The sequence below is a fragment of the Syngnathoides biaculeatus genome, chromosome 23 (assembly GCF_019802595.1).
Source record: "Syngnathoides biaculeatus isolate LvHL_M chromosome 23, ASM1980259v1, whole genome shotgun sequence".
Lineage (NCBI taxonomy): Eukaryota > Metazoa > Chordata > Actinopteri > Syngnathiformes > Syngnathidae > Syngnathoides > Syngnathoides biaculeatus.
The window spans coordinates 15,206,712-15,219,041 of NC_084662.1; the positions used below are offsets into that span (position 1 = coordinate 15,206,712).

Here is a 12,330-nt window from a genome sequence, read left to right on the forward strand (position 1 = left end):
CTGTTGTAGCTTATGTGAGTGACAACGTCAACTTGGTTGTGTTGTACTGGGGTGGGGGAGATGGTTGCCATGGTGATTCTGCAGCTCATTCAGGAGCTTTTATGACGTCACCGCAGCTCCTGTAAGGGGCGGCCGTGGGCATAATCAGCTGGCTAGTTTAGCTCACGTTTTCGATAATGCCCCCATCACCGTCCTTTCATCCGCAAGATAAAGGACCCGTAGCTATGACGTGGCCGTCGAGAAGTGCACCATGGAGGCTCTCTCCCGGGGTCTCCCCGGTGCAACGAAGCGAGGTAACGCGGGTGCTCGCCGCTTAGCCAAACATGCTAGTTAGCATTGGAAACCGCCTCGTAATTTGCTTCTTTGCGGCTCTTCGCACTTGGTTAACATTAAATAACCTTACCTAGCCCAGATTTATTGTCATTATCATGCTTTGGGATCCGGTTCAAATCAACTACAGCTAGCTGCATCAAGCTAGCTCCCGATTTGAATTGGAATGTCGTGCACAACCAGCTAACTCCTCCCTCGCCCCCCAGAAATTGTTAAAAAATACGAACCAGTGATATGAAGGTATTTGCAGGATATAAATGTAGCCATTTTCCTTCTCTGTGTCAGACATTGTGAGTTAAGGAGTGAATTAACTGTTTGCAGTGATGGGTTGGTGCCACTAATGTCAAATTGGGACTGCAGCAGACAGCACTCACCATGAGTGGCGAGCATACAGACATCCTGTCAACGGCAGAGGTGGTCCGAGATAGATGGAGAGTGGTAAGAGCTCACTAGAAGCACCCTTCACTTCTTATTTAAACAGCAGGTGTACTTCAGGGGTAGTGATGCTCAACTTGTGGCTTGCAGATCGGTTATGAGTGGGCGGTGGATATTTTAAAAAAATACAGGGAGTCCTCGGTTTATGACTACTGGGATACAAGATATCGAGGAACTGGTTTGTAAGAATGTCATCATGAGACAAAAACAAGGAATTGGTTGCAAGTAGTGCTGCTTTTCATTGGATTTTGTTGTATCATTGCGGGCCATGTCGGTTTTGTGTGGAAATTTACTGGAATTGTGACAGCTACTGTGGTGCATTCCAACTAGCAGAGATGAGAATTTTCAGCGGATTCTGACTTTTTTCAGATGAAATTGGCATTTTTGTGAAATGTGTAAATCCGTTGATAAAATCTGGGGGGGTTGGTAGGGGTAGGGTACGGCTTGACGCGGGGCGAGGCTGTGATCAAGACCGGCTGCCAGCATCTATCGGCGACGCTCCTCGTGAAATTAGTCACAGCTGTGATAGCAAAAACGCCGTTGCTACCTGTTTACGGCACTATCTGTTTGCATTAAATTTGGTGTTTATAATAACGACAACATTGCGATTTCCGGGAGGATTTTGGTGGTATTTCACCGCTATTTTCACTCTGAAGTTTCATTGAGAAGCATTCTGTTTACTACGGGTTAGTTATAACTTATAGACATACGTACGCATATGCTATCGAGCGGTCTGCACGTTTGCCAGTACGGCAAAAATCTTGGAGCGAAAAGATATATGATGTTGAAGTGCATCCAGGGAGGCAGAGTGGCAAAGGGAAGTCCCAACAAACATCTTCCAAAATGCACACAAAAGATTTGACTTAACATCCACTCTGTGACTATATACTATATTTAGCACTATAAAACTGAGCAGGTCCTTGGGGTCTATTGGGGTTTTCAACAAATGTTAGGGTAGTGTTATCAAAACACCCAAACTGTGATATTTAATCTTACAAAACCATTTTTTTGGTACATGCAGTTGTCATGTTTAAGGAAATGTTTTCAATCTTTAATCTTGAACGGGTTTTCTTTAATGCCCTTTTGTAAAACATGGCTACAATAGGAAAATGGCGTTTCCAGGGTGACAACAGTTGAGAGCTACTGATTTTGTCCCCAGCAGGCATGATGGGCACTTATCGCATGTAAAACTCTTCTGTAGGTGAGAAAGATAGGCGGAGGCGGCTTCGGGGAGGTCTACGAGGTCTTGGACCTCCTGAGCCAGGCAACCGTTGCCATGAAAGTGGAGTCTGCCACCCACCCCAAACCAGTGCAGAGGACAGAGGCGGCCGTGTTAAGGAAACTGCAGGGTGAGCGACACAAGTGTCACATCCACTAGATAAGCAGTCTAGGCAATTGACTCATAGTCAGTTTGGGGTTTTATTCATATGTAGATAACATTGGAACTGAACGTAAAAATACCTTCTATATACAGCCAAGGATTGTCATTTAAAAAAATGCAACTATAGACTACAAAATTCCATTATAGCTTGGCATTTATACAAATATGAGTATCAAATAGGTTGTAGAAGGAATCGAGCTTTGAGGCTCCTAAAAGATTGTGTGAACAAGAACAGGAGACACACCTGCTAATCATCTCATGAAAAAGAATTGTACAGTTTTGCAAAAGAGCTCAAAGTTGCTTCCAAGAAACAGAAAATTATACATGTGAAGCAACTATCTTATCTGTACTGAACATGTGATAGCTTGATCAATAAATATAATTCTGCACGAGGATATTGATTGCTAATACACAATGCTTTCAAAAAATGCTTACCTACGTTTGACAATTTTTTTTATTGATTATTCAGATTCAGATTCAGAAACTATGTTGTCAAAGATACTCCTCAAGTATCTTTGACAACATTGTTTCCAAGTCAAAAACCATTTATAATAAATGATACCTGTACATTATATTGTTTTTCACCAGGCAAAGATAATGTGTGTCGCTTTGTCAGTGCCGGCCGCAACGAACGCTTCAACTATGTGGTGATGGAACTCCAGGTATGTGTTCACATGGTTTCCATGTATTACAAAAAGGATAAATATTAAGGATGTGTTTGAAGAGTGCTGATTCGGCACAATTGTAAAGCACTCAAAGTGCTTGGTAAATTCCATGCATCCATTTTCTTTGCCGCTTATCCTCATAAGGGTCCCGGGAAGTGCTGGAGCCTATCCCAGCTGTCAACAGGCAGGAGGCGGGGTACACCCTGAACTGGTCACCAGCCAATTGCAGGGCACATAGATACAAACAGTCGCACTCACAATCACACCTAGGGGCAATTTAGAGTGCCCAATTAATGTTGCATGTTTTGGGGATGTGAGATGAAACCGGGGTGCCCAGAGAAAACCCACGCAGGCACGGAGAGAACATGCAAACTTCACACAGGCGGGTAAAGGGATTGAATCCGGGACCTCAGAATTGTGAGGCCAACGCTTTACCAGCTCATCCGCCATGCTGCCATTATTACATTATTATTACATTAGTTCACTAAACTGAAGTCTCTCAACATATACTTCAAGCTCGTGCAGTGACATTTCAATCTAAACTTATTAAAAAGAAAATTTGTTTGAATGTGAATAACGACTGTTAACGTGTGACTGTCCAAAGGGGAGGAACCTGGCGGATCTGCGCAGGAGCAGGGCCCGCGGTACATTCTCCGTCTCAACAACTCTGAGGCTCGGCAAGCAGATTTTACTGGGCATCGAAAACATCCACTCTGTGGGCTTCCTGCACCGGGACATTAAACCAGTAAGATAACAGTTCCATTAAATAATATTGTATTTTTACATTGAAATGATCATTTTCACAATTGATTCCTTTCACTTATGTCATTCATAGGCTAACTTTGCAATGGGAAGACTAGCAAGTACATGCAGGTGCTGCTACATGCTGGATTTTGGTTTGGCCCGACAGTACATGACCTCCAACCAGGAGCTCCGTCCCGTAAGTGCACACATAAAAGAACTTGTCACTATAAAATGTATAAAACTGACATTTGTTTTGTACAAATATGAATAAATGTCTCAAATGTTTCTGTAAAATCATCCCCCTAGCCTCGGTCTGTGGCCGGTTTCAGAGGAACTGTGCGATATGCTTCAATCAATACTCATAAAAATAAGGTGACTTCATGTTTTGTCCTGTGCATTGTGTTTTATAACCACCATCAAGAAGGTAGGTACAGGTTTTAATGAATGTTTGAAGCAAAGGTGAGCTTTAGAATTAGGTTTCTAGGAGACAAAAAGCAATTTTCCTCACAATAAAATTAGCTTTTGGGTAAGACAATCTTTACAAAAAATAATAAAATTCTGGCATATGTGTCCATTCAGCAAACATTTCATTTAGCAACATTGATAACTGTCAAACCATCTAGTGAGTGCCAAGTTTAACACCATTATAAACAAATATGCATCTCTTTTAAATGTCATTTGTCCATTGTTTGTGGTTGGCTGTGTGCATTTTCTGTTTTAATGTGTGGTTATTTTATTTTTTTTGACTGCAGGAAATTGGTCGTCATGACGATTTATGGTCGCTCTTCTACATGTTGGTTGAATTTATGTCTGGTCAGCTCCCATGGAGGAAATTTAAAGACAAGGTACAATGTTGTGCACATGCTTACTGGCCAAAACATTAGGTACCAACTTAAATGTACAGTAAAGCCTCCGTTCTCGAACAAATCAGTTTTCGAATGAAAATTTAGCGATTTTTTTTTTTTTTTTTTTTTTTTTTTTTAATTTTTTTTCTGTTTTCGAACAAAAATCGGTACTCGAACGCCCCAGACAAAACCCGGAAATAACATTGCTTGTGGCCAGACCAGCTGACACATGACGCGCTTTGTTGTGAATTCCCACAACGCCGAAAAAACCCAGAAATGACAATGCGCGCGGCACAAGTAGCTGACCTACCCACGATGCGCTTTTTTATTGGCAATTCGAACGCCCCCCCAAAAAAAACCCGGAAATAACATTCCGTGCGGTGCAAGCAGTTGACCCACCCACGACGCATTTTGTTATTGTCAATTCGAACGCCCTCGAAAAAAAACGGAAATGACATAAGCCGCACGGCGCAACCCGCGCACTTTTGTTATTCTGTATAACGCAGCCTCTGTACACAGTCGTGTCCCGGTAGTGACTGTTGTTTTTCTTCTTATCGAGTGCAACGGTGTTAAACCCCAATCTATATTCTGCAGTTTGGTTAAAAAAAGTTTACAAGGCTGGGGGCCGAGTCGCTACGGTTACGCCAATGCACACCCAGCCATGTGTACTCTCCTACTAAAGCATACATTTTAAACCAAAAATGTATATAGTTCTTAAATTATTTTATCATAGAAAGTATTTAAACTATACATGTATTTCTACTATGCAGTTTATTATCAGTTAAAGCTAAAAAAAAAAAATGCTTTAAAAAGCCTAATTTTTGAAGGCTTGACATTATTTCTTTTTCCATTCATTGTAATGAGAAACATCAATTCGGTTTTCGAACAAATCACTTCTCGGACGGTTTTCTGGAATGGATTGTGGTCGAGAACCAAGGCATCACTGTATATCTAAGAGGAAAAATATTGAGCAGTATTTGTAAAGGCAGAATTTTGTGCCGTTAATATATAAATGTATGTACTTGGAGTGTGAGTTGCATTTTTTTTCCTCCTCTCTTGACAGGAGCAAGTAGGAAATCTAAAAGAGGCATATGACCACCGCCTCATGCTTAATCACTTACCATCTGAGTTTACCGCATTCTTGGATCACATCCTTAGCTTAGACTACTACACCAAGCCAGACTATGAGGTTTGCCATAAAATCACGTTTGCGTTATCACATTCAGTCCTCTCCCGAGTGCTAAAATGCTGACACATGTGTTTCCTCGTGACAGATGCTGATGTCACTGTTTGACAGCGCTATGAAAAGCCACAATGTGCTGCACAATGATCCCTATGACTGGGAGAAATGCGACACGGAGGACATGCTGACCGCTGCTGCGGCACCACCGACTGGCCAGGAGCTCACCCGCCTCACTCCAGCACACATGGGGTACACGTCACTAAATATATATGTTTATATATATGCTCTTGTTATTCCTTATCCTTTTACCCATAGTAGAGTGCAAGTGCTGGAATAAAATTTTTAAAGTTTTTTTTTTTAGCTCCAGGGTGACATTTCTCTCTTTCTCCCCGACCCCTCTCTCTCACTCTTTACTCCCTCCTCCCTCCCCTCTCTCTTCCACAGCATGGCCAATGCATCGGTACTGCCAGTGGAATTGCAGAGGGAGAACACGGAGGACGTCCTCATGCTCGGAGAGCGCTTCAGCGATGCTGACAACTGCCCCCCTATGCCTGCCGCTACCGTGCCTCCGAGAGGCATATGGGATGAAATGGACCGCATTCAAAACCAGAAACATGTTGAGCCAGTGATCAGGAAGGTCAGTTCTGCACAGTTCGCCTTCTGTTGCCTGTGCCATTCCGTACATGTTGACGCTTGTACAGGACAGTAAATTAGTGGGTAGCACATCTGCTGTACATTTCTGACTCTATTTGGAGTCAGAATGTCAGCTCGTGTGTAGTTTGCATATTAAAAATGTCTATGCAGGTTTGCTGGTTTGTCATTTTCTATTGACTGGCACTCTGCTTTGTTGTTCCCAAAATCGTCAAACCGCAGACAGATTAATGTCGACATCAGAGTACATCTAACAGTAGGCCGGTGTGATTTGTATATGCAGTAAATGTTTGCTGGCGACCATTTCAGAGTTTACCCCGCCTCTCACCCGAAGACGGCTTGCTGGGGTACGCTCGAGCATGCCAGCAAACCCAGTGAGGATAAGCAGTATGGAAGATGAATGAATGAATGCATGTTTGATGCTGTTTTAGTATTCTGTCAACAACTAATAAACTAATTTATCTCTTTCACAAAACATCCTCTCGTGCTCTATTTTCTCACACACACGTTTAACTTTAAGCGTTATAAACAGATATGCCACAACAGGCATCTGAAAAACATTTTCTGAGTGGAGAATGAATTCTTGTACAAGGGAGGTGTCAAATATTAGGCCAAGTTTGAAAGTCACGTCACTATTATATTATCATCAGATACATCTGAGTATTTTTCACAGGATATGACATGGGCATATACAAATAATCACTGTTGCTCATGTTTTTTTCAGGTGGTGACTGAGGAAGAGCCCAATCAGACCCAGGGCAACCAAAGCCCCGCTGGCTCCGCACAGAGTTCTCCGAGGCGAGTACGATCTGAGACCCTGTTCCTGGACCGGGCTGTGCCTCTGCTTCGGAAGATGCGTCAGAGTCAGAGCTTGGCGTTTGAAAGGAGGCTCGCACCTGAGCCCAAGCCTACTCTTGAGCGCTTCTTTGAGTCCTGGTTAGTACATCAAAAATATATTGTAGAGCTATACATTGAATCCTCATTTGTCACGGGGCTACGTTCCAGACTTATATGGGATAGGTAAAATTCTGTGATAAATTTAAGGTCAAACTGAGGCAGAAAATCAAGAATGAAACACTTAATACTTAAACAGAAATTTTCAACGAATCCATATAATTTCTTGAAAAGTACATTAGCTTAATGAAAAGGTGGCAAAGGTTCACTGTAGCACTTTGTGGAAATCAAACACTTTTGCTGTTTTTTCTTTTATTCTTGTTTTTTTTTTTTTTTTTTTTTTTTTTTTGCCCCCTTAGTCGCGGAAAAACGCCTCCAGTCCTTTCTAACATCGGAGAGAAAGTTTTGTCTGACGATCATTCTGGCACGGGTACGGCCGACCCGGAGGAAGGTGCAGTCAGCAGCGGTTTTGTCGCAGTCAACATCAGTCCTGCGGTCCAAGAGGGAGACTCCCAGGAGTGGGTGGTGCTGGAGCTCGAACAAGGCGCCAATTCTGTAGCCATCAAGCCTTCAGCTGAAGCCCAGCGCGAAGACAAAGCAGCGGCCCCGAACGCTGCCAACGGCGAAAGCCACGCACCACTGCAGGAGGGCCCAGCTGTAGCGATCAGTCCTGTTCTGTCTCACTGTTCAGTCGGGTCATGGTTACTCGGCCAGAGGAGACTGCCAGGGATGCTGGGGCAGATGCCCTCCGTCGTCATGGCACGGCCACAAATGGATCAGGTAGGCATGTTCCCACTCCGCGGCCAGGCTATTGTAAAATAAAAAGACATTTTTTGCAGCATGCCATAAGTCTGGCGGGTCTAAAGTAGGATAATATGGTTGCCGTGTTACTCTCTGTTGACTGCTAAATAAAGTGATTAAAAATAAATACAGACCTACTGAGAATACTACGACCTATGACCTCAAAATATGATAGGAGAACCGCAGTGATATTTTTTCATCACACCATTGCTTTTCTTAACGCGCTCCGTGATGGAACCTCGCGAAGGGGCTCACGACGCTCGCTGCTTGCCGGGCGGCGGCCGCCTCTAATCGCTGCCTGAGCAGAGTTAATCATCCATTTTTGAGACCAGATTTTGCAGTTACCGAAAAGTGTTGTCATCCGTGCCCTTAAATTATCTGTGCATAGTATGATAGCCGCGCATGTTTTTTTGGACCAAGTGCTTTACAGATTCTCAACACCCCTAGATTCTACAGCTCTTAAGAACTCAGCGTGGGCCAAAAATGTAATTTTCAGAAAGTTCGGCGCGAACCCACAGAAGCATTTGGAGAACATGCAATCTCCACACAGGAATGCCAGAGCTGGGATTCAAACCTCGAACCTAAAGAACTGTGAAGCACGTGTACTCCTCACTCATACTCATTGCTATTTATAAACATTAAGTACATATTTCAGATGAGCAGATAGCAATTGGAATGAAATTGAGATGTTTGTATCACCACTTAATATTAATTTGTGACTCTTCTTGTTTATGCCATGTAATTTTCATTCACACTCCTAATCTTCGAGTTCTTTTCAGTCTTCCAGCGGGACCCCGCAGTCGCCCGTGCTCGAGAAGAGTGACACGATACCTCTTGAAGCTGCGTCCAGCAAATCCGATGAACTCCCTGGACGACTCCTAAAGGACGGAGGGAAAACGGATTTGGGCCCATCATCCAGCCCGCTTAAGGGTTCAACAACTCCAGTAACAAAAGACCCGGAGAGTGATTCCGGTCTGCCCGACTGCTCGTTAGAACTGAACCAGCAACCTCAAGCGGTCTGTTCGCTCCTCACTTCTTTAAGGCCAAAAGACTCTCCGTGCTCGCCAAAAATGAGCCGTATCCCGGTACGAGACTCGGCCACCCCCCCGGACTCTCCGGGCAGGAACCTGCACCGGGACAGGCGAAATCGCTGGAGCAGTCCTGTCCCCGGCTCGCCCACCCATTCCCCTTCTCCATCGCTTTCCTGCGAAAACCTGCAGGTCACTCTCCCTCGAGAACGCGTATCCTCGGAGCGAGGCTCCAGGTCGGACTGCGGAGTGGAAGACCCTCTTTCTCTGTCATCTTCATCGGGCAGTAAAAGTAAGATCCCACGACCCATGAGCGCCACCTTTGTTCCTGAGCAGCTCGGAAGCCGACTCATGCCTCACCCGCCTCCTGGGAAACCGTCTGCAGGCCCCTGTGCTGACCACAGGTATGACGTGATTTGACACTCATGGCCTGAATTTTCCTACATTTAAAAAGTGAATTTTTGCTTTATGATACAGTTTACAAATAACTGATATTTAGCTCATATAACATAATGGAGAAATAACTTGATATGATAACCTGTATAACATATTCAAACATGGAATTGGACAAAACCATTGAAGATCTTGACATGTCTGTTGGACTATGAACCTTACTTTTTTTTGCGCAAATTGTTTTCTCCTGTAGTGGCTAAACAGACTACCGTAATTTCTGATCTTTAAGCCGTGACTTTTTTCACACGCTTTCAACCCTGCGGTTTATGCGGCGATGCGGCTAATTAGTGCATTTTTTCTAACGGCCGCAAGCGGAAAACGTAAGAGTGACACCGGTAGAATATATGTGTTGAGGAAGTGACTTTTGCCGGTATGTTTTTTTTCTTTTTTTTTTTTTTTTTAACTGGCCCTGTTAGCGCCGCGCTAGCGTTTAGAGGTAGCTGCCATGGCTGTTTTTTTGTTGTTTTGTTTTTTTACCGGTATGTTGTTTTTTTTTTTGTTTTTTTTTTACCAGCCCTGTTCGTGCTAGCGTATTGTTGCTATGTTAAGCTAAGCTAAGGTTTTAAAGCTTTGAAAACGCTTTCTGTTTACCGTCTTTCCTTGTAAAAATATCTCGCGTTTCAATGTGGGCACTTACGGCTTTTACACAGGTGCGGCTTATGTATGTACCAAATGATATTTCCTTTACAAATGTACTGTGTGAGGCTTATAATCAGGTGCGCTCTGTAGGCCAGAAATTATGGGAAGCTGGAGTGAGTCACAGACTTCTATTAGATAAGCATTTTTACATTATTAGAAATGTACACAAACAACCGAAAATCACCAGTAGCTCTCCAAAAACTCACATTCAATGGATGGAAGAGTTGTGAAGCCGCTACGATATTAAAGATCCAAGTTCAAATCTAACTTGACCCCCTGTTAAAATATTAAGATTAAAACCGTATTTGATTTCAGTAAATAAGACCTCTTCATAATGAATATTCAACAAATTGTAATTTTGCGTCATGTAGAAATTAACCTGTCAACTGTTTTGAAACTCTCTTGTGTCCATTTGAAGTTTTTGGTCACTGGGAGGTTTGTTCCAAAAATATGTTAAACAGTTTATTATGCATTCCTTGTTCATACTCTCTCCTCTCTTTCCAGGCGGCGGCGGTTGCGAGTACGTGCCAGCAGCACCAGCGACGCGGACTCTTTGTCCAATCTGAGCCAGTTGCCGCAGGACCGCGGCGGGCTGCTCGTCAGCCCACCTCCGCCTCGCCCTTGCGGCTCCACCGTCCTGCACCGCTCGCTGAGTTGCTCGCCGTCCCGCCAGGAGCCCCGCGACGGCAGGGCACTGCCTCTGGGACGCAGCCGCTCCCCGTCGAGCTTCTCTGGGACATCCACGCCGCCGCCCCCGCCGCCTCCTCGTCACGGCCCCCCGCAAGGCAGGTCGTCCAGCCAGGGTCCGTGGGCCCCCCGCTCTTTAGGAAGAGGTTTGATCCAGGAGGGTAAAGGCTCAGGGAAACTGAAACGCTAATTACAAGACTGATCTGATTGCATGTGTAAATAGAGTTTTTGCTCAAGGGAATGTTCACTGTATGTAATGTAAGACAAACATATTTATTTGCTACATTAGCTTAAATTGCCCCATGAATAATACCTTGAAACGCTCCAATGATTGTGCATATACTTAAAGGAATGTTTGATGAAAATGATTCAAAATGGACAATAGCCCTCACACCCCATTTCGTGGCAAATGCTTCAAATAATCTTCAAATTTGAGGGGGAAAAAAAAGTGATTTAACGTCACCCATCTAATTTCATCTAGGACAGGCTTTCTCTGCCCTTATTGAACCAAGGCACATATTAAGCATTAGAAAAAGTTCATTGCACACCACCAAACAAAAAGTATGGTGTATATATATTGAAATTATTTCAGTTTACTTGCAGAGTTGGAAAATCACAAAACACATACCAGTGATTGTTGGTGACATTGGTTAGAGATCGATGGTCCATCTGGTGGAAAAGCTTTTGTCCTGCTTGTCATTTTATGTTGCTGCCGTACACAAATACGGTTGTAATAAATTAAAAAAAAAAAAAAAAAAAAACATCATCTCTGGCAGCACTCTGCACATTATGAATGTGACGCTGCAGTTATTGGGAATCATTGGTTTAGGTTACCCGGTTCCAATTGGGGCTCATTGAAAAGAATTCCCTAGTTCATCCAAAATGGCTGACTTCTTTTTCAATTTCACGTTCGTTGAGACATTTTCGTTTATGTCCATCCGATTTCATGTCGTTGAAAGATGTTTTTCGAACTTACCAGGGGGCACAATTAAGTGGATTTTGGCCAGTTTGCAAGAGACCCCAAAAAATACACTTCAACCACAATACGTGTACGCTTGAAAAATATTTTTAGTTTTTGGCATGCTATGGCTCTCAAATATGTAATTTATTCAGTATGGGTCAATAATCATACTTTTTTTTATCAGATTAAACAAGAAACAACACATATGACAGGAAACAATATTAGCTAACCACATTATCATGAATATCATTTTGCAGTTTGTTTTAATTGCTTTGAAAATTTGAATTCACTTAGGGAACTTTGCTTCGAAATTAAATGAAGTCATTGGATTGTGTTCAACTTTGGAGGTTGCAATATTTTCCCTTCCATTAACAGCTATGGTATGTTATTGCCTCATCAACGTCATAAATTCCACGTTTGTAAGTCCGTTATTATTTTTGCTGAATGTGGCGTCTAATGCTTTTCATGTCGCATCTGCCAACGATGACACCAAAATGAGAGATGTGAACTGTCGAGGTACCATTGGGAAAGTGGTGACCATGCATTTGCTATAAAATCATTTAAAATTCATCAGCAAAACCAGGGAATGTTCCACTAAGCAGGAAAACCCTGCTTCAAAATAGCCATGAATAG

General features: G+C 43.2%; 1 protein-coding gene across 2 annotated transcripts; it reads left to right on the plus strand.

Moving 5' to 3' along the window:
* Window positions 1–48: 48 nt before the first annotated feature.
* On the plus strand, window positions 49–11,497 carry ttbk2b (tau tubulin kinase 2b). Of its 2 annotated transcripts, none has more exons than XM_061813214.1 (15): window positions 49–293; window positions 652–768; window positions 1,967–2,114; window positions 2,735–2,808; window positions 3,416–3,556; window positions 3,647–3,751; window positions 3,862–3,927; window positions 4,308–4,400; window positions 5,464–5,589; window positions 5,675–5,832; window positions 6,028–6,220; window positions 6,959–7,170; window positions 7,488–7,908; window positions 8,709–9,361; window positions 10,554–11,497. In XM_061813214.1, the coding sequence occupies exons 2-15, from the start codon at window positions 706–708 to the stop codon at window positions 10,924–10,926; spliced, it is 2,826 nt and encodes a 941-aa protein (XP_061669198.1). In that variant the 5' UTR covers window positions 49–293; window positions 652–705; the 3' UTR covers window positions 10,927–11,497. The 2 variants fall into 2 exon arrangements, with proteins under 2 accessions (XP_061669198.1, XP_061669199.1); XM_061813215.1 differs by lacking the exon at window positions 49–293 and adding an exon at window positions 323–570.
* Window positions 11,498–12,330: the final 833 nt, after the last annotated feature.